Here is a 22616-nt window from a genome sequence, read left to right as displayed (position 1 = left end):
ACTTTGTTATTAACGCTATGTTTTTGTCTATTTCAGGCCATATCATAATTCGGAATCATGTCCGATAACGGAGAACTGGAAGACAAGCCTCCAGCGCCCCCTGTGCGAATGAGCAGTACCATTTTTAGCACTGGAGGCAAAGACCCTCTGTCGGCCAATCACAGTTTGAAACCGTTGCCCTCTGTTCCAGAGGAAAAAAAGCCCAGGAATAAAATCATCTCTATATTCTCAAGCACAGAGAAAGGTAATTAGCTACTGTGGTTTCAGGAGTCTCAATTATTATTTTGTATTACTGGTTTTGATATCTTTTTAATTAAAGTATAAGAAGTTATCTTTTACGGTGATAAACATACAATTGGTGATATATAAACACTATTAGAAAGGCTAATTTATTTTAAACTGTGGTAGAAAAGAATAAAGTTGTTGCTCATCCTACTCTTGTTACATCCAATGAATTTCTGTACTTCTTTCCTTCATTTTCTAAGACTTGGGCCATAATTTATGACTTCCCAACATTAATGACATTTGTGATATTTGAGAGAGACTATTAAAGTATGGTAATATAGTCTACAGTATCTTGAATGAAATCTCTGAAGCCAGCTGTGTTTTGGAATTAAGAGTTTTTCTGACTTTTGAGTAGTAGTAATACTATCTTTTTATCATGTATTCTGTAATCTCCTCAGATTCATCTGAGGCAACACTCAGTAATCAACACATTAATGTATCTTCTATAAGCAAGAGTCTAGTCCAGGGTTTATCAACCTCAGTAAGAATGACATTTGAGGGCCAAATAATGTCTTGTTGCAGGGATCTGTCCCAAGCACTATAGGATGTTAAGCATCATTCCTAGCTTTTACCTGCTAGATATTAGTGGCACCTCCTACCCAGTTGTGACAATTGAAAATGTCTTCAAACGTTGCTAGATGTTCCCAGAGCAAAATTGCCTCCAGTTGAGAACCACTGATCTAATTACACAAAGTGGGGTAAAGACTGTAAATAGTCTTAACGTTAGTTGAATTCACATTTGTTTTGGTGCCAAACCTAAGGAAAGAACTTTTGTTTTTCGGAGCTTTATAGATTTTAGAATTGGATAAGGGATTATGGACTGTAATGGATTTTAGAATAAAGGCTAGGGGTTGATTTATTTTATTATGTTAAGCATGGTAGTATGGCTCTGATAGCTAGTAATAGATAAAAGTGGAGATAAAGATATATTTCCACTTAGATATCTAAGTTTACATGGAGAGGTAAACCCAAGTGGAAGAAAACAGTGCTTTGTATATAACAACAAATACACATTTAATTTGAGAGTTAAAAATACATAATCAGTAAAAATTTGAAGGAGGTAATAGTATAGTTAATACTAATAGAGAATCTAGATTTGCAGACAGGATATAATTATTGAACAGTTGAAAACCTGGGCATTCTAATCTGTATCTCTTATTTCTAATTTTCCTTTTATTTTTAAAATTTCATATTAGGTTGTAACTGAAAAGCCCCCTGGAAGTATGTTTTTTAAGTTTATTAACAGAAGTGGTAGCATGTGTATTTGGCATGTTTGAGAATGAAAAATGTATGTGCTTAGACAGGATTAAGCAAAAGATAAAGGGGGAAATTAGGAAATGAACCAAAAAGTATGTGTGTAAAGAAGGCAAATAAAGTTTATACGTTGTAGAGCACTAAATCCTCATCTTTCCTCATCATAGTAGTAAGTCAGTGTATTGTAAACCTAAAAAATGTCAGTGTAAACATGGTATTTGTAATTATGAAAGCCAGAAAAAAAATTTATGGAGGTTAATACCAGAAGAAATTGCTCAAAGGGTAGAAATTACTTGCCTGTGGAGAGCAGAATGCAAAATGGGGTAAGGGAATGCCCAAGATAGGATAAAATGTACTTGGGGACAGCCTTGGAAAGAGGAAAAGAAGAGCACAAAAGAGAAAGTACGGACAGTCCAGTACTTTGGGTAAATTGGTGGGGTTTGTGAGCAATTTGAACATGCTTTTCCATAGATGCAGAAAAGCATGCTTGCCTCTCTGATCATAATTGAGAATCTTCCAGTTTTACCCTCCTTCATTAACTTCCTTTTCTTTTCCTTTCTCCCAGAAATACTTATCAGCTGTAACTAACTCATGGTCACCCCCAACAAAGGGAAACTGAGGGTCCTGGAGTCCTAGGGATGGCTCTGATTGCCTTTAGTTTTATCAGCTTTTGAGGGCTGTAATTGACATCCATTAAAATTTTTTTTGGAGATTTGTTTTCTTGTGCTTCTTGTATTCAATACATAATAACTTTTTAGTGCTAGTCTTAAAAATTTACAAGCTCTTAAAAAAAAAAAAACTTTGCCTTTCTTATCCAATACCTTTTCTTCTTTCTCTTAAAAAGTAGAAAATGTCGAACATATACAAAGTATAACAGTCTAACAAACCTTGTAACCCAGATTCAACAATTATTCTTTCTCCACTTACTCTTTAGGTAAAATTTACCTATGTTGAGATACAATTTTGACAAATGGATACACCTGTGTAAGCCATTACCATTCTCCCCATATCACATCATGCACCATATCCATCTCCCCAGAAAGCTCTTTCACATCCTGTCCCAAACAGTCTACTCCTCCCCCCTCTTTAGGCAACTTCTGTCTGACTTTTTACCTTTGATCAGTTTAGCCTGTTATAGAATTTTGTATAAATAGAATTTTGCCTTAATTTTTTAGTTTTGTAGTAACATCATACACATGGGAGTATAGTGTACATAATGTATATATTTTAATAAACACTCTTGTAGTGACCACCCAGCCTAGAATTTTTATCAGTATGCCCTGAAATCCCCATCTGCCGTGTCCCGTCTTTTCCTTCCCCTCCTCCTCTTCTGCAATATCCACCACCCTGAATTTTGCATTTTTAATTTCTTGCTTCTTACTATAATCTTATGACATAATATCCCCAAATAATTATGACTTAAGTTTGCCTATTTGGGAACATTTTATAAATGGAGTTATACTACAGCATATGCATATTTTCAGGATGTATGTTTTCCATTGAACTTTATGTTTTTGAGATTTATGTTGATATTTATAACTGTAGTTCACTTTCACTGGTGATGTTGACATATGTAGCTGTAGTTTGTTCATTTTCACTGCTTATACTAGTACGCTGTATAAATATATGGCAATTTATTTACCTGGTCTCCTATCAATAGACATTTGGATTGTTTTCATGAACAATGCTGCTATGTGTACTTTTGAACATATCTCTTGGTGGCTATGTGCAAGTATTCTTCTAGGGCAGTGTTTTTCAAACCTCAGGTTGTTTTGATTCTAATTGCTTATTAGAATCTCTTGGGAAGCTTAATTAAATAAATCTGTGTCCATGCTCGTCACAGACCAATTGTATCAGTCTTCAGAAGCTTACCTGGGCATCAGTTTTGGTTTTACTTTTGATTTTTTTTTAATACCTCAGGTGATTCTAATGTGCGTCTAATGTTAAGAACCACTGCATTGTGGTTTATGAAATCTATATAGTGGATAACACTAAATGAAATAGAACATAAATAAGAGTATATAGAACACAGTGAATCTTGTTTCAGTTGTATGTGCGTGGTTGGGTCAGGATATAAAATGTATTGATGTGGATCCTGGCCAAAGACTTAAAGGTTGCTATGAGGTATATACTTAGTAGTAAAATTGTTGGGTTACAGGGTATTCCCATGTTTGACTTGACAAGGTTTATCAAATTGCTTTCTAAAGCGTTTGTTTGTTTGTTTGTTTGTTTCAATGTTCATTCTCACCCACAGAACATGTTCCCACTGCTGAACATCCTTGCAAATTCTTGTATTATGGGACTTTAATGTTTGCCAATTTGAGAGTTGTGAAATGATATCTCTTTGCAGTTTTAATTCCAGTTTCCCTGATGACTTGGGATTAGATGTCTTTTCACATGTTAATTTACTATTCATTTGTGTTTTCTGTGACAAATCTGTTTTTTAATCCATTTTTCTATTCAGTTGTTTTTCCTTGTCTGTTATTAATAAACATTCCTTATAGTCTATATACTAATCCTTTGTCAGCTGTATGTTATTAAATACAGTTTTCCAGGTTGCACTATACCTTTTCACCCTTTTAGTGGTATCTGTTGATGAATAAAAGTTACTAATTTTGGTGTAGTTGAGTTGATCAGTTCCTTTCCTTTGTCTAAAGTTTGAGCTTTTTGTAATTTAAGAAATTTTTGCCAAACTAGGGATCAAAGGTATTGTCTTACGTTTTTCTAAAAGTTTTACGGTTTGGGTTTTACAGTTTAAACCTTTAACTATCTGGATTTGGTTTTTGTGTATTTGTTAAGAGAGATTCATTTTCACCTTTTAAAAAAAAATACCTTTATTGTGGTATGGGTCCTGTACAGTAAACCACACATGTTTCCAATGTACAGTTTGATCATTTTCACCTTTTTTTTAAACCAATGTTCCAGACCATTTATTGAAACTTTTATCATTTCACCACTGACCTGCAAATACTAGTTATTATCTGTCAGGTTTCTGTGTGTGCCAGGATCCGTTTCTGTGTTTTCTGTTTTATTGTGTTGGCTTACTTGTCTGTACCTGCACTAATACTATACTGCCTTAATTGTTATAGCTTCTAATTCTTAATAACTAATAGAGCAAATCTGGGGCCCGGTGGTTCTTCAGGATCTTTCAACCTTTGCTCTTCTCTGTAAATCTTAGAATTTGTTTCTCGTGTACTTTTTTTTTATTATTGAAGTACAGTCAATTACAATGTGTCAATCTCTAGTACACAGCACAGTGTCCCAGTCATACATATTGTTTCTCACGTACTTAAAAAAGAAACCAACCTATAGATGCTTTGATTAGAATTGCACTGAATTTGTAAGTTGGTAAGTTGGGGAGAATTGCATTCAACTTTGTAGTTGAGAGTAGAACATTGGCAGAGTCTATGTAACCTGCTTGGAGGGAGATATTTAGGAGTGTGCAATTTTCAGTTGGACTGAGAGAAAAAGATGGAATGTTTGGAGGGTAGGCTGCTGTTTAATTCCCCCTATTCCTGGGGCTCTTCTCTTTCCAACCCATTCTCCCACTCTTAACAGTTCCTTTCTGAAAGCTAACACCTCTCACAAGACCTGAACCTTAAGGGTTAGGAATGAGGTTTAGGAATGTGGATGTATGTGCACATTCATGCTTATATGAATACAGAAATATACCTGCAGTTGCATTCTCCTGCCTGCATCCTGAGCTGCTGTTTCTCTCTCTAGTTTTATCCTAATGGCTTTTCATCTTTGGGCGTTCCTTACAGATTTATGATGAATAAAGAGGTTTGGTGTAGAAGGGGAGGGCTACATTATATGCTTGCTCTATCATCTTGAAACAGAAGTATAAAAGGGAAAAAAATTCTATTTTTAAAAAATTATCATGACCCTAAGATCTTTGCCATCTCTAATGTAATGATCTAGAGATATTAATTTTATTGTACTCAACCTTATATCCCTTATTGTTGTCCTTACTAATAGACAGCTCATATTTTCATTAAAAAAGAGAAAGACTCTAGAGTATCTTTAGTTACTCATTATTGGTTTTAATCAATGTCATTGGAAAATAAATAAATAAATCTTTTTCACATTTCTGCTAACTATGTATCATGTGCACTCTGTGAGTCATCAGAGATTCCATGACAAGCAAAGCAGATAGTATCCCTACCCTCATGGCACTAATCAAAAACTACAGCATGTAATTACAAACTGTGAAAAGTGATAGTAGAGATAGAGTAAGATGTCTGTTGTATCTGGGAAGGCTTCCTAAAAAACTAACATTAGAGCTGAAGACTAAAGAATTAGTAAGTGAAAACAGGATTTTGATAGTTAAAAATTATGTTCCATGCCTGGAAAAGAGTTTCAGTGGCCCTGCTGCAGGAGGGCTCAAAGCACATTCGTGGAGCTGAGTACGGTCCAGTGTGATTTGAAAGCAGAGAGGAGAAGAGAATAATAGTGTATGATGCATGTAGAAAGCTACAGACAGCAGAAGAAGCTAAAGAGGTAGGCAGGGAGCAGGTCACAAAGGGCCTTGTATTCCATGCTACAGAGCTCAGATTTTACCCTGTTTCCTGGGAAACCATTACAGAATTTTACTCAGGGGAAAGACCTGGTTACATTTCTGTCTTAAATAGGCAAGACTGGTAGCTGTATAGAAAATAGGTTTTGTTGGAGGTCTAAGACTGAAGTTGGAAACTAGTTAGGAGGATTTTGCAGTAGTCCAGGTGAGAAGTGGGCTTAACAAGTCTAGTAGTGTTGATAATGAAAATGGCAATAAGCCATTGTCTTGGCTTATTTTTAAAAGCTATTCAGTTAGCTAGTGTTGAGTGGTGTGTGTTTATAAACTAAAGCAATTTTCACATCTAATTATTCAACCTATATGCACCTTCACCTATGAAGATGATAGAATTAGAACTGTAAATATCCCTTCAGGTCTAAAAATCTAATTCTGAAATTAATAATAGTAGCCCAGACTCCACTGCCTGTTTCCTAGAGAATACTCTTCTGTGTGATGGAACAAGTTTAGTTCACCCAATTTGAAGCTGTTTTTGGTCAGAAGAACAAAGGAGTAATCACTGATTCTATTAAACCAAAAGAAAAGTGTTCCTTTGAAAGAAATAGGGGCTTTTTTTAGCCTTAGACTCTAACTCAAATGCAGTCTAAAAGGTGGTGGTCTTAAAGAATGTGGTAGTGGCATACTTAGGATTCTTTTAAGTACCTTTTGTGTAGCACATCACTCAGAGTCCCCACTTCTTAGCTGTTGCTGTCTGCCTGCTTGTTTTGTTGTGTCATGAAGTTGAAAAATAACTAAGAATCTTTTATTCCCCCTGTACACGAACGAAAGTAAACTATTAGTTTTGTGCATTTTTATTAAAAGAAGTTTCTTCCCCTAGTCCATTACTTCCCATCAAGTGATCCAGTTGCTGTGTGGACATCCTGTAGAAAGATGATTGTGGTTTTTTTGTTGTTATTGGTCCTTGTAGTTCTTGGATTCCAGAGTTATAAAGCAGTGATTCTGTTTACATAGCAGTATCCTTCCAGCACATTGTTTGATTTGAGACATGCTTCAGTATCTTTTTTGTTTTAGATACCATTTTTAATATCGCTTTCTCCTACTACCAGAACTACTGAAATACAGGGAATATTTGTGTGTGTGTGTGTTATATAAAACAAATGAAATTAAACAGATTTTTAGGTATTGTGTCTCAAGTTCTGCTTAATCATTTTCACTTCTTTCCTTTAACTTTTTATTCTATACTCCTAAGATATATGAAATTTTCTATTAAATGTCTGTAAATTTTTCAGCATTTCCAAGTTCAAAAATATGACAGGGCCTTAGACACAGCAGGGACCAGGAATTCTCTTGCTGTGTGTCTTGTTTTCCCCCTTTCTGTGTATCTCATCATATTTCTTTCTTATATCAGACTGATTTTTTTTTTCTCTATGTGTTAGGAAATATAGCCCTCAACAGTTCCTGGACTTTGTTCCTTATAACTTCATTCACTGGTGAGAGACTGAGTCTCGATGCTAAGTCTGGCTTAGTTTAGGTATTCACTCCTGAGCCAGTCTAATTGGGAGTGTGTGGATAACTATGGTTGATGTGGCTTGAATTAGATGCATACCTAGGACCAGTCCATCTATAATCAGGGTCTTAGAAGAAAATAGCATCTTTTCCAACTAGATACATATCAGAAGTGAATGCTGAGTAGATTTTTTAAAAAGATGAAACAAGTACTTTTATATAGTACATGAAATTGTATGTTTTTCTGTTAGCAGTTCAGAGCCATGTAAAAAGTAAGCTATTAGTTTATAGTTGATTAATAAATATTTCCTCCTATATGCAAGATACCAAGCACAAGTGCCTGTGTGCATGCACACACACGTATAGCAGTGGGAGTTGCGTGTAGTACGCAAGCTGAAAAGAGGGGGAATTAGTTGAAAATCTATATATAGGATGTGTTGAAAGCCCTCAGGGCCCCTCCTTTATCCCATAGCCGTGCAAATATAATTCCCATCCTTTGGGAGAACAAAAGAAAAAAAATGTTATTTATGTTTATTTCAGGAGAACTAAATCTGAGAAGCTCCTTATTCTTGTCAGGGGAGTCAGAAAAAGGTGTAGCACCATAATAAAACAAGGCAGATTCAAAAAAGTTAACATACTGAACTCCTTTCTAATGTCCTGCTTTTAGAGCACTTGTACCTTGGGTCAAAGCCCTCAGACAAGTGATTGAAAGGTTTTTCTCTGGATAAACAGAATGTCCTGGGAAAAAATATCTTAGATACCCCACACCCTATCCCCATCTTTAATGACAAGGCTGACTTATCTCCCAGTTAACTTTTTAATACTTTTCTGTATGAGTAGACAGCAAAGGATCACCGGATGTTTGAGAAAAACCTTTAACATTAGAGAGTCTGAAACAACAGAGGATAAAAAAGGAATGAAGAAGAAATAGGGGATAAAACCCAGCCACTACACACACATAAACTATATAATTTTCAAAGAGAGGAGATAAAGTGCATCCATGAAACAAGAAAAGTATTCTCAGAGGAAAAATGATCAGACAACAATGAGAAATAATTATTAGAATATCAGCATTTAAGATTACCAACAAAAACAAGAGATTTCAATAGGCAAAGGATTGGAAGACAGTTAAGAAAATTTCCCTAGACTGTTAAAAATACAAAGATGGAAAATATGAGAGAAAAAGTTAACTGTTACAAGATCAGACCAAAACGAATTGATCTAACTGATAAGAACAAAGAAAAATAATCAAATAATAGGAAAAAAACCTCCCAGATCTGAAGAATATGATTTCCAGGTGGAAGGAGCTCACAGAGTACTCAACACAGTGAATCACATCATCCTGAAATTTCATTATACCAGAGATAAGACAGCAAAATCTATTATACTTCCAATCAGGATGGAGTAACAGGGAACAGATTTACTTCCCCACTTAAGAAAACTAAAGCACTGGGGAAAAAATATGCAGAACAGCGGTTTTCAGGATGTTGGACATCAGACTAAAGGAAAGTGATCCCTAAGAGATGGGAAACAAATGAGATGAGTCCTACAGTTGATCCTACTGTTGCTTGCAGAGTTTCCAGCATAGGAAGGGACAAATGAGTGGTCTCCTAAAGTTGAAAAACAGGGCTGGGAATTGGGGGATGCCAAGGCTGCTAGTTTGTAGTCAGAGTACCAGAGAGTGAAGAGCTGGATGGAAAGAGAGAGAAAGATCTGCAGAGAGTCCCCTTTGAGTCTTCAGTAGCACATCCATGTGAGGAAACTTCCCAAAGCTGGAGGAAAAAAAAAACAACACTGGAAATTATTAGAGGGAACAGCCCTTAAAGCTTACACAAGGCCCAGAATATTTCCTGTTCCCAGCATTAAGAGAAGAAAACATTGGATAGAGGTCTTGCCTCACTAGTGGGACAGAATTAGCCCTAGATTAAATGCTACTTCAGTCTTGCCTAACAAAAAAAAATTTTTTTTTAGAAAATTTAAAAAATAATACGTAAAAGGATCAACTGTTTCTAAAATTGTTTCTCTCCTATATGAGTAGACAGCTGAGAATCACCTTTCTATGTCCCAGAAGTTCACAAATATTTTTAGGAATACAAAAATTTCAGTGCCTGGTATCCAATCAATATCATCCAGGCATTCAAAGACCCATAATGAGTAAAATCCATCAACTGGAATCAATCCGAAAGTGACACAGATGATAGAATTAGTAGGCACGGACATTAAAATAGTTAAATGACTGTATCCCGCATGTTGAAGACCCCAAAGGAAAGATTCAGCACATTAAGAAGAAGGGAAGGAAGATATAAAAAGGAAATAAAATAAAAATTCTGGAGTTGGAAAATACACTGGACAGCACTAACAGTAGATTAGACATTGCAGAATAAAAGATCAGTGAATTTGAAGACCATGGCAATAGAAACCATCCAAAATGAATCTTAGAAAAAAAAAGGCTTAAACAAAAGTGAACAGACATATAAAACAAACTTATGGTTACCAGGGGAGGAAGGGGCTGAGAAGGGATAAATTGGGAGTTCGAGATTTGCAGATACTAATATATATAAAATAGCTGAACAACAAGTTCATACTGTATAGCACAGGGAACTATATTCAATATCTTATAGTAACATATAGTGAAAAAGAATATGAAAACAAATATATGTATGTTCATGTATGACTGAAGCATTATGCTGTACACCAGAAACTGACACAACATTGTAAACTGACTATACTTCAATAAATAAATATATATATATACACACATACACACACAAAAAAAGTAAACAGCTGTGGGACAACTTCAGGCAGACTAATGTAAGTGTAACTGAAGTCTCCAAAGGAAGGGATGGAAGACACTAAAAAAATACTTTAAAAGAAAAAAACAACCTTTAAAAAAATGGCTGATTTTTTTTCCCGAAATTTAATGGAAACTATAAACCCACAGATTGAAGAAATTTAATGGGTTCTGAGCATAGGAAACATGATGAACACTACACCAAAGCACATAATCAAAACCAGTGATAGAGAGAAAATCTTAAAAATGTCCAGATCTTACACTCAATTTTCTGTGAACCTAAAACTGCTCTAAAAAATAGTCTGTTTTAAAAAAATACTTAGTGTTATAAACCAAAAAATAAAAAAAAAGCTGTCAGAAAGAAAAGACACATTACATATAGAGGAAAAAAATGACAAGACTTTATGTAAGCGACAATGCAGCCAGAAAACAAGGATCAACATCTTTAAAGTACTTAAATTTAAAAAATTTTTTTCAAAAAATAAAAACTTTAAATTAAAAAGAAAATTGTCAGGTTAAAATTCTATATCCTTTGAAAATATGCTTCAAAAATGAAGGGAAAACAGAACTTTTTTTTAACATAAGCTGGAAGAAGTTACACCAGCACAGCTGCATTATAAGAAATGGTTAAACTAAATCCTTCAGGCTGAAAGGAAATGATGTCAGATGGAGGTGTGGATCTACATAAAGAAATGAAAATCACTGGAAATGGTAAATGTTTTTTCTTACCTAAATCTCTTAAATGATAATTTAGTTTTTTAAGAAATGAAGCACTGATACGTGCTCTCACATGGATAAACCTCAAAAACTAAACTAAGTGAAAAGAGCCATTTACAAAAGACCACATGTTATATGATACCATTTATGTGAAATGGCCAGATTAAGCAAATCTGTGGAGACAGAAAGTAGATTAGTAGTTGTTTAGAGCTGAGGGAGGAGCAGAGGGAGCAACTGGAAGTGATTGCTAATGGGTACAAGGAGGTTTCTTTTGGGAATGATGAAAATGTCCCAGAGTTATGTTGTAGTGACTCTGTAAATGTACTAAATGCGTAATTCTATAAATGTACTAAAACCCATTGGATTGTCCAATTTAAAACAGGTGAACTTTATGGTATGCAGAGAGGTAGTTAATACGTAGTTAAGAAAAAAAAAAGGGAAGCAGAAATGAAGAATAGATGTCATTAGAAAACAAATGTAAGTAGGATGATCGGTTTAAACCCAACTGTATCAATCAGATTGCTAAAGCAGACCTAAATATATACTTCCTGTAAGAAATCCACTTAACAAATATAAAGCCGTAAAATAGGTTAAAATAAAATACTTTTTAGAAGTATGCTAAAAAAGACACCTGGACTGGCTAGGTTGTTATCAGAAAAAGTAGATTTTAGAGCAAGAAGTTCTCCTCTAAATAGTTAAGGGATAAGGAATAAGTTATTTCATATACCAGACGGTATAGCAGAACTAAATATTTATGCACTTAATAACAAAGCTTCAAGATACACAAAGCAAAAACAGAATTTCAAGAAGAAATATACAATGATAGTTGCAGATTGCAGTACACTGGTTGCAATAATTGTTAGAACAAGTAGACAAAAAATTGCTAAAACTAACAACCAACTTGATCAATTGACATATATAGAAGAATACTCTATTCTTTTTAAGTGAACACGAAATGTTTACTAAGACATCATATTCTGGGACGATTTTTTAAAGTCTCAATGAATTTTAGGAAGATTCAAGTCACAAAGTATATATTCTGTGACAACAATGTAATTAAGTTAGAAATCAGTGGAAAGATCTCTGGAAATATTTGGAAAATAAATAAAAACACTTCCAAATAAATGAAGAAATTAAGAGGATATTTGGGAAGTACAGTAAACTGAATGAAAATGAAAATTCGGGACATCAGTATCTATGATGCTGCTAACACAGTACTTAGAGGAACTTTACAGTTTTAAATGTCCATATTAGAAAAGAAAAGAGAGATCAAATCCATGATTTTAGCTAAGCTATTTTACTACACTAGAAGAGAAGAGCAGGCGAGATCCAACGTAAGCAGATGAAAAGAAAAAAATAATTCAAAGTGAAAAATCAGTGAAATTTTTTAAAAATACAGAAAAATCAATGAAACCAAAAGCTGATTTGTTGCGAGTATCAGTAAAATAGACAAACCTTTACCAAGACTGATGGGATGGTAGGGAGGCAGAGAAGACACAAATTGCCAATGTTGAGAGTGACAGAGATGGCATCTCTGTAGATTTTACAGATATTAAAAAGATACGGTAATATTATGAACAAATACATACAAATAAGTTCAACAAATTAGATAAACTGGAAAAATTTCTTGAAAGACTCAAAGAAAAATAGGTAACCTGAAAACCCTAAATTAGGAAAGTTTAGTTTATAGTTACTAGCCTTCCCACAAAGAAAATAGCAGACTCAGATGGCTTCATCAGTGAATTTTACCAAACATTTGAGGAAGAAATATTACCAATTCTATATAAAATTCTAGAAAATTGAATAGGAAGGAATAATTCTCAAGTCACTTTTATGAGGCCAGCATTACTCATGTACCAAAGACATTACAAGAGGAGAAGGGTCTATTTACTAATCTTTATTTAAATAATCTTGTTTAAATAGGCTCTTTTTTTAATGCCCTCTAGGAAGTAAGAAGAAAGAGAAGGAAAGGCCAGAAATTTCTCCTCCATCTGATTTTGAGCACACCATCCATGTTGGCTTTGATGCTGTTACTGGAGAATTCACTGTAAGTTTACTGATTTGGGACTCATTTATAAAGCGGCATTCAGACCTCCTTTCAGTATTAAGTTTGAAGTTAACTTTTGTATCCACATACTACCTGTGAATTCTTAGTGCTTTTCTCTTCTTATAAAAGTGTTTGTGGCTGAATGTATTCTTTTCCGAGGGAGCTGGGCCTATTGCTTATAATTATGCAAAATAGATTCAGAAAACTAGACTTTTTAGAATTTACAATTGTGTAGATTGATTTATTTTATATATTTTGTCACTTAGCTCTGGAAATTGATCTTATTGGAGCAATTCAAAACAACTAATTTCTGAATATCTTTTTGTTAGGGCATGCCAGAACAGTGGGCTCGATTATTACAGACCTCCAATATCACCAAACTAGAGCAAAAGAAGAATCCTCAGGCCGTGCTGGATGTCTTAAAGTTCTATGACTCCAACACAGTGAAGCAGAAATATCTGAGCTTTACTCCTCCTGGTAAGATATCAGACCGTGGTAAAAGATTGACTTAAAGAGGACTGCAGAGTTGTGGAGCACTTCTAGATAAAAAGATTGCTTAAATAAAAAGCTGAGCTATGGTAGTTGTCTCTGCTTTTCCCCCTGCATAGATTTACCTTTTGTAAACTGATTGGAGCAGCTCTTATGCATAATTTGGAGTTTGGGGATTATATTAATCTCTTAGTTTTGCCCAAATGGATTTTTTCTGCCTTTTATTTATTTTCCCTCTTCACAGGTTTTGGATGAGTTCCAGCAATAGAAGGGAAAGAGCCTAATTTATAGGCATGCTCATACTAGAAACGTTATTTATTGTTAGTGGGACAGGAGGAGGGATGTTTTGGATGTTTTACTGTATATAAACACAGACTTTGAAGTAAAAAAAAGTTTTTGTCTCCTCAAAAATTGAAGCTCATCTAATATAAAAACATAAAATAAGCATTAGAACTAAAAGAATTGGAATATCATTAGGTAAGAATTGGAGAATAGTGGGTTTTTTAAGTTTACTCGTTCAAGTAAGGATCAGAATAAAGTCCACACATTACAGTGGAGTACTGTATGTCTTGAACCTCTTTGGATATTTAGGCTTCCCCTCCCTCACACTGATTCTCAGGCCTCTTTTTCTTGCAACTTATTTGTTGAGGAAACAGGATCATTTGTCCTGTCTCCCTCAGGGTGGATTTTGCTAATAACATACCAGATTGTCATTTTATGTTTCTCTGTCCCCTCAAGTCATACATGTAGTTCTTAAAAAACAATATGATTGAGCTAAAATTATACATGTAGTTTTAATTAGTTGTACTTACTTGGTTGCATCCTTGCAGAAATAAAAGGTGTGTCAAAGGAAGAAACAGAGACCACTTGGCAAATGATCTTGACCTTTTTTATGTAATCTGGTACATCTTTAGCAAAAGGTCAGATTTGTCCCTAGAAATTTTGTCAACTACTCAAGTGTGTAAATTAGTAATCTTTTTTAAAGTCAAATGTTTAAACAGAAAATGGTATATTTATATATATGTTCATATATGTGTTGAGATGGGGGCATTTTAAAAAGTAAAACAACAAAACTTGCTCTTCTAAACTCCAGAATGAATATGTTCATATTTAGTCTTCATGAACTGTGTTTTGCCTTCAGGGGTTTGCTTTCATATTGATCAAAATTTTTGTCAATAATTTTCCTTTTACATAGTTACTTGGTCCAAATGATCAGTTGCTTTAAGTTCTTCGATAAGCAGTTTGGTGGAGAAAATATCATTGTGAATAAACTTCTGATTTATTTTAATAAATGCAGATTGACAGGTACATTTTCAAGTAAACTTTTAACAGCTATAAAATTCACCCACTTGAAGTGTACAATTCAATGATTTTTAGCAAGAGTTCCATTAAGATTTGAGGCTTGTTAGCTCAATCTTACATAAATTTTTATTTGAATACTGATACTATTTTTCTCAAAATGTAATTCAACTTAAAATGAAATCAGTCTAAGAACATTTTACTTGCTCTGCTTTATCTTTTCTTTCTTTCGTTGTATAGAAATTGTTTTATTTTTTTGAATTGTTAACTTAGCATTATTTTCTGTTTTGTATTCAGAGAAAGATGGCTTCACTTCTGGAACACCAGCAGTAAGTTAATATGTTGTCTTATAGCTCTTGTTCTAATTTATTAGTTACCCAAACAAATCTAGTTTTTATTTTACTTTCTAAAATAAATTACAGCCATCAGAAATAACCACTTAATGTTTGTTTTTAGCTAGCCACTTGATTAGTTGAGGAAGCTATATTAAACAAATAGAATTTCCTCAGATGATGCTTAAAGTAACTAAAACTTATGATCTTTAGAGCAGTTTAGCTACTTTTAATAATATTTCCATATATAAACATGAATGCAAAGAACTAGCCAGCATTTTCCTCTGGCCCCATTCTACTGAATATAGACTGTGGAAATATACTGAACAGTAGAAGTCTGTCAGAATCTTCAGAGTTGTTTGAAACTCTTATATTTTCATGTAAGCACAAATACCTCCTGCAGTCACTGTTTTATTTTCAATTCCTCAATTAGGAGAACATGATCTCCTGAATTTGTTTGAAGACTACATGTAATAACATATAAAGTACACAGCTAGCACACACCTGGCATATAATAAGCTTGGTATAAAGGATAATGCCTTCCTCTTTTGCTTCACTAGCCGCCACTTTTTCTGGTGAATCTGAGTGTTTTAAATAACTGAAAATGGGGAGGGAGGTTATATCTCAGTGGTAGAGTGCGTGCTTAGCATGCACAAGGTCCTGGGTTCAATCCCCAGTACCTCCATCAAAATAAATAATAAAGTAAATAAAAACCTAATTACCTTACCCACACCCCACTCCCTCCAACAAAATAATAACTGAAAATGACTCTGACTTACACAAAGCCCAGAGGATTTTTGGTTTTGGTCTTAACAAATGAAGGGATTGTCTACTTTGGGGGCTTGTTTAAAGGGTATACAATTCTCTATAAAGTGTATAAATTCCCTCTTAAAGAATACTTGGTATTTACTGTATACGTTTATTTTATGAATTTACTTTTCTATAGTGTATAGAGTCACCTTTACTTTTTCAAGTGTTTATATTAGAACCTGTGAGGTTTTACCATTTTAAAATGAGCTACTAAAGAAATACTTTTTCAAGTATGTTTTAAAAAAAAGAAAGTCATATTTTAATGTATTGTTATATTTGACTTGTCTTCCTTACTTCGGTCATGTGATAAATGCAGCTGAACACCAAGGGATCGGAGACGTCAGCAGTAGTAGCAGAGGAAGATGACGATGATGAAGAGACCGCTCCTCCTGTTATTGCCCCACGACCAGATCATACAAAATCAGTGAGTTTCTGATTAGTGAATTGGGTTGTGTGTGTATGCATTTATGTTTTTAAAAACAGAGGTCTTTATTTTACTTCCAGTGATTAATTTTAAAAACCTTCAGGCTTAAAATATTTTAGAATGGGAAGTTTGATTTTTACCTAAACACCACTCATCAAAAATCTAGTGTTTTGAAAATTAAAATCGAATGGCTTCTTTAAAAGTTAAAATACCTATCTCATTGTTTTTTCTTTCTCTATTATACCATCTCTTCCAGAGAATTCATCTGTTTATCTGCCTTTTCTCTGCTTGTCTCAGTGCAGATAACTACTATATCTAAAACTGTATCTTACCTCTTTCCCAAAGTATGTATTTTATCTTCGATTGTACATTTCTCTCAAAGCCTTGGTGTCATTCAGGAGGCTGCTAAGAGTGAAGTTTCTAACAGATATGGGAAATTTTAATAATAACTTTAAATAGGGACAGAAAGAGTCCTGTCCCTCTCCCTGTACTAATACGAATAAAGTCAGTGGAGTATGACGAAGTGTTGGCACGGTAGGCAGGGGAGGCTGTAAGGACTGCCGTTGGCTCCTCACCTAATGATAGAGAGCTCTGTCTTTTTTACCACCTAGAACTGGCTGTTTGCAATGAAATGGTGGAAATTATATTTGTGTGAATATTTTGTGGGAATTAATAATAGTTATTTCAACATCAAGGTTTCCACTATTTTTGCTCTTTATTTCTCTCTTGTAGAGAAAACATGATTTTTAAACTTGTACTTCTTTTTGCTTCATTGTTATTTTATAATTTTAGATCTGGTTAACACTATCATTTCGTTCAAGAATCTGCTGTTTTGTTAGACAGACTTTTAAAATATATACATGATGTGCCAAAGAAAAATGTCTCACATTTATTCCTTAGTTACCAGTCTTTTATAAGACAAGTCTGAAAATATTATTCTCATTCTTTATAATACCAGAGACAACTTAGTTTTTGTCAAAAATGAGAGAACTGAATGGTGTGCAAGTAAGAATACCTAAAAATATTTTTTCCTCAAGCCTCAGTAATTAACTGTTTCTCTGCAGATTTATACACGGTCTGTTATTGATCCTATTCCTGCACCAGTTGGCGATTCTAATGTTGATAGTGGTGCCAAGTCTTCAGACAAACAGAAAAAGAAGGCCAAAATGACAGATGAAGAGATTATGGAGAAATTAAGTATGTTACCTACATTTCACATCATTCTTAAATTGCTAACATCTCTTGAGACATTGGGCCCAGATGGATTTTAATTTATATCTTAGATTTTGGCTTATAAATTATGAATTATTTTCTTCTAGGAACAACAGCTTTAATTAAAATGTAGTAAAGCTAAAATAATACTCTTCTTTGCTTGTTTATTATTATATGCTGACTGGTAAGCAGCATCTTTGCAAGTCATTACTTTGGGGAGTAATACTTTTTCCCAAAGGGCCAAATTTGAAGGTCATAGTTGGAAACTTTATCAAAGGAATATTTATGCACACCCATAGTTCTCAATATGAGAATACAAAATGGCCTATATAGATATATGCGTGAGCATAAAATGTTTTTTTCCCCTCTTCTCCCTTTTCATCCGTCAGCTATTATTGCCTGGATCAAGCACTGGAAACAATACACACAGTGCAAAGAAAAGGAGCAATAATGTCTCTTTACAACTATACAGCAACTATAGTCACAAAGGACACTGACGTAGAGGGATCAAGGAAAAATACTATGTATTGGTTGTAGGCTTGAGGTTGGGTACTTACGTAAAATTGGATTATTTCTGTGAATTTCTGAAATATGCTCCTCTCTCCTTTCACTTTGTAAAAGTTTAAGTGAAAATTTAGTGTGGTTTTCTCATGTTTTGACCTACTAGTAATAAGAATATAAGCTATGCTTCTATGTACAACAACATAATTTTAAAACCTTTCTTAGTTGCGACTTTGTGAACTTTCCTAAAATAGATACATGATTGGTTTGTGCGTGTTTCACATTAGAGTAACCATTATAGTAATAAGTTGTTTCCTAAATATGTTGGACAATAGAAGGTATATAAGAAGAGTTAGAAAAGCTATTTAGGGTTTTTCATTTGGATATTGTATATATTTATTTTTTCATAGTAAGTAGTTTCATAACTTATCATTAGTTTAATACATTTCAATGGAGTCTAAAAAGTAAGATGCCAAACTTGTCATTTCCCCAGGAATTTCCCAATTTTAAGACTGAACATGCCACATCCTGAAAACCCCCTTAGTCTCTGGAAAACTAGTACAATTGGTCAGTCTAAAAAGGGGTCATTTTTAAGAAAATGATAATCAAGACATTAGTTAGGAGGTCTAGCCTTATGGAAATAATTTATCCTCTTGTTTCTGATACTTTTTTACTTATATTACTTGTTTCTTTAGTGTTTGTGTTTGAAACATATATTACTTTTGAAACTTAGTGTTGTGTTTGAAAACTACTGTTCTAAAATCAGTGGAGTTTATTAAAAGAAATAGTTACCAGAAATTGTTTACAGTTTTAAAATTCTTGACTTAGATTCTAACTTTTTGTTGTTTTTTATTTGAAATAGGAACTATTGTAAGCATAGGTGACCCTAAGAAAAAATATACAAGATATGAAAAAATTGGGCAAGGGTAAGTATTTGTGACTATATTCCCAGAATATTCATTCTTTCCTAGGTGTCCAGCATGACATCTTGTTTGCCTGACATTGAGCACTTAATGATATTCAAGAGTGGTTTCCCTGGATTTGTGTAAATAAGCAATGCATTTATTTCTAGATGCTATTAAAATACTGTACTGCTTTGCAATGATTATACATCATTTCTTCTTAAGTGTTATTTTCCACTGGTGGTAAGAGATTAGATGGGTGGGGAAATTGTCCAGCAAATATTTAAAAAACAGAAAGAAAATTTACAACAAGATTACACTTAAAAAAAAAAATACAACCCTGCATTTTAATCACATCACTGAGTATGGATCTTTAGTTCTACTGATCTGATTTTTTTCAGAAATTTGTATTTTTAAACTATACTAACTGAACTCTTTTTTCCTGGTACTTGGGGGCAAATGAACATCTTGAGTTTTTAATGTTACTAACCTCTGGAAAGTGTTCTGTGAGTTTAGAAAGTGAGCTTAAGTCTTTTTTTAAAAACTTACTTAACGAATTTTTTTTAAAAAAACCAAATTTAATTACAATGCTAGTTTCAATAATAAAAAATTGAAAATCATGTTAATAATCTTGAGCATGATAATAGATAAACTACAGTATACTGAGTAATGTATACAATAATTATGAATGAACAAGAATAACACCTGTTCATATGGATGACCATCTGAAATCAGTGTTGAGTTAAAAAACAAATAACAGGAAAATATATAAAATGAAACCATTTCTATGAAATTGTAAATTATGTTAAATATCTTCTGTAGTAGTACATACCTATGTCCTTGATAGTTAAAATATAGAGAAATACATGGAAATGATGCACATCAAATACAGAATTAATACCCAATACAGATTACTTTTGGGATGAGGGAGGATGCTTTTGGAAAGGGTAGACAAGAACCTTCAAATTTATTTGTAGTTTTTTGTTTCTTAAGTAGGGAAGTGGATCCATGAGTATATGTTACTGTTTTTTTTCTTTTCTTTATCTTTTTCTTGTATTTTTAGAGGTCTGAAATTTATGACAAATTTTTAACATAAGTTTTGGCCACAGAGATTGCCTCTTTTTCTCATTTTTTCCCCCCTTTACTTTTACTTCTTTTAAAGATGTTCAGTTTTAAATGTTCTTTAATCCCTTTTCAGTTGTTCTAAGTATAAAATCTTTGAATGCCATTAATGAGTGATTTAGAAACCCTAAATCTGGTTGTGTCTTTTTTCCCTAGGGCTTCCGGCACAGTTTTCACTGCTACTGATGTAGCATTGGGACAAGAGGTAGCTACTTTCTCATTCTTCTGGATGTTACCATTAGCTTTTTTTTTTTTTTTTTTTAACCATTAGCTTTTAATATAGGGAGAAACTAGATATGTCTGTGAATAATCAGTAGGAATCTCTTTTTCACTTGAATATGTTGAAAGAATTAGCCTACACAATGTTATAGCACTTCCCTTAGTAGAGGGAAAAAAAGAAGTAATTATGTGTTTAGTTTCATATGTTAAAAAATATTTTGAAGATTATTTTCCCAGATTAGGATGAAAAGATTAATTCCTGGCACTGGGCTGACCTTGGGTTGGTTAATCAGCTTCAAGAGAAATCTAAAAATATTTAGGCTCTTTGTACTACAAAGCATTGTGCATAGGCAGTGTGGAAGTAAAAGTACTGCCTGTGAGTAAATTGTAATCTTATTGTATAATATGTATATAATAAATTAAATGATTAACTGATTGGTGTTTGTAAATTTTCTAAGAGAATTGGGAAACTGGTTCTCATTTTTTTTTTTTTCTGTTTCCATCATAGGTTGCTATCAAACAGATTAATTTACAGAAGCAGCCAAAGAAAGAATTGATCATTAATGAGATCCTGGTGATGAAAGAATTAAAGAATCCTAACATAGTTAACTTCCTGGACAGGTAAATATAAATATTTCTTAAACACTGGGAGGAAAAGTAGAAATTTTACATCTCATGGGTTTGGGGACTAGCCACTTTAGTTAGGCTAGAGTCGAATGTCAATACTGAAAAATAAACTTGAAGATGGAGGAGAGGTAAAATAGCATATTACAGTTTGGAAGGTCCTTTTTCTATATAGATATCACTTGGCAAGCAAGAGGAGGCAGTTAAATGAAGGACATTGCTGTTGATGGTCATATTAATTACAAATGATCAGAAGCAGAAACATTAAGGGAAGGTTGGCTGTGATTCATGCCTTGAATGACAAAGGTGACTGGCCACACAGTTTTTAAACTTTCAGGCCAATTTTTATTTCACATTTTGTCTTTCATGGGCAAGTAGTATGTCTATCTAAACCTCATTTAATTTAGGAATTGATGTTAAATAGCAAAACAAAAAACAGAATAGAAAATTATGTATCTTACAACTTTTTTTAAGCAGTTACATGTATATGAGTGAAAGAAGAATAGTAGAAAAATAAATGAAAATTATGGTAGTGATTGTATTGGAGATAGAGGATTATAGATGGTTTATTTATTTCCCATATTTAAATTTATTTTGAATGGGTTAAAAGAAAACACAGTTTTAGACTTTAATGCTAACTCTGGGGACCATGTTCATAGAATTAAACTTTCCAGATACATTTCCCCACTTTTTAAAATAGTGTTTCAAGTCAGTAAAACATGGTGGTTAAGATAAGCCATAAGCTTTGGAATCAGCTATACCTGGCTTCAGATTCTAGTTCTGTCACCTAATGGCCACGTGACCTTGAATGAGTTACTTAGCCTTACCAAGCCTCTATCTCTTCATCTGTAAAAGAGGACGGATAGTTCCTACCTTATGGGATTATTTTAATTGAAATAATCTATGTACACACTCAAGTTACAATTATGGGCAAACTTTAAAGTGATTCAGGAAAATCATAATGACTTTCGGTTATTTTTCTGTGCTGTTACATAGAAGCTTTTCAGTTTTTTTCCTAGCTATCAAAGCTACCAGCTTTCTGGTTTTTTAATTAGGGTGCCTAGTATTTAAGTTCTTCAACACAGAGTGACATGTGTTTTAAAAAAAGTAAAAATGTGGATGTATTTTGTATGTTCTTTTTTTAGTTACCTGGTGGGAGATGAATTGTTTGTGGTAATGGAGTACCTCGCTGGGGGATCACTAACTGATGTTGTAACAGAAACCTGCATGGATGAGGCACAGATAGCTGCTGTATGCAGAGAGGTGAGTGTGTTCACTTTTTGATAAGTTATGGTAATATATGGTTAACAGGAGGTGAAGGAAAAAGGGAAAGTTTTTTTGTGCAGGTTACTTTCATTGTATGAGATACTTTGTACAAACCTTCTACAAGTTATTTTCATATCAGTTCATGCTACAGGAGAGTTTCAGTCCTTTCCTTCATGTATAGGATAATTCTGGAATGAATCATGCACCTTTGAAAAGCCCAGCTCACCAGTAAATTTCAGTGGGATGATCACTATAATTTATTATCTAAGCAGGGTACTTTTCAAGAGTGAGAAGGGGGGTGCC

General features: G+C 33.7%; 1 protein-coding gene across 4 annotated transcripts in view; it reads left to right on the top strand.

Annotated features, from left to right (window-relative positions):
- Positions 1 to 22616, top strand: part of PAK2 (p21 (RAC1) activated kinase 2) — a 74093-nt gene that overhangs the window by 34952 nt on the left and 16525 nt on the right. For all 4 annotated transcript variants that reach the window (XR_010383995.1, XM_031453949.2, XM_031453959.2 and 1 more), the window contains 10 exons: positions 37 to 244; positions 13013 to 13113; positions 13443 to 13590; positions 15199 to 15230; positions 16360 to 16467; positions 17532 to 17664; positions 19043 to 19106; positions 20361 to 20409; positions 20932 to 21044; positions 22193 to 22310. Coding sequence is in view for 3 of the 4 variants with exons in the window: in XM_031453949.2 (XP_031309809.1) it covers positions 58 to 244; positions 13013 to 13113; positions 13443 to 13590; positions 15199 to 15230; positions 16360 to 16467; positions 17532 to 17664; positions 19043 to 19106; positions 20361 to 20409; positions 20932 to 21044; positions 22193 to 22310 (1053 nt within the window). In the remaining variant the exon portion in view is untranslated. The remainder of the gene's footprint in view (positions 1 to 36; positions 245 to 13012; positions 13114 to 13442; positions 13591 to 15198; positions 15231 to 16359; positions 16468 to 17531; positions 17665 to 19042; positions 19107 to 20360; positions 20410 to 20931; positions 21045 to 22192; positions 22311 to 22616) is intronic.

The sequence above is a fragment of the Camelus dromedarius genome, chromosome 2, assembly GCF_036321535.1.
Source record: "Camelus dromedarius isolate mCamDro1 chromosome 2, mCamDro1.pat, whole genome shotgun sequence".
Classification (NCBI taxonomy): domain Eukaryota; kingdom Metazoa; phylum Chordata; class Mammalia; order Artiodactyla; family Camelidae; genus Camelus; species Camelus dromedarius.
The sequence above is the reverse complement of the archived record's forward strand: the minus strand, read 5'-3'. Positions and strand labels throughout refer to the sequence as shown.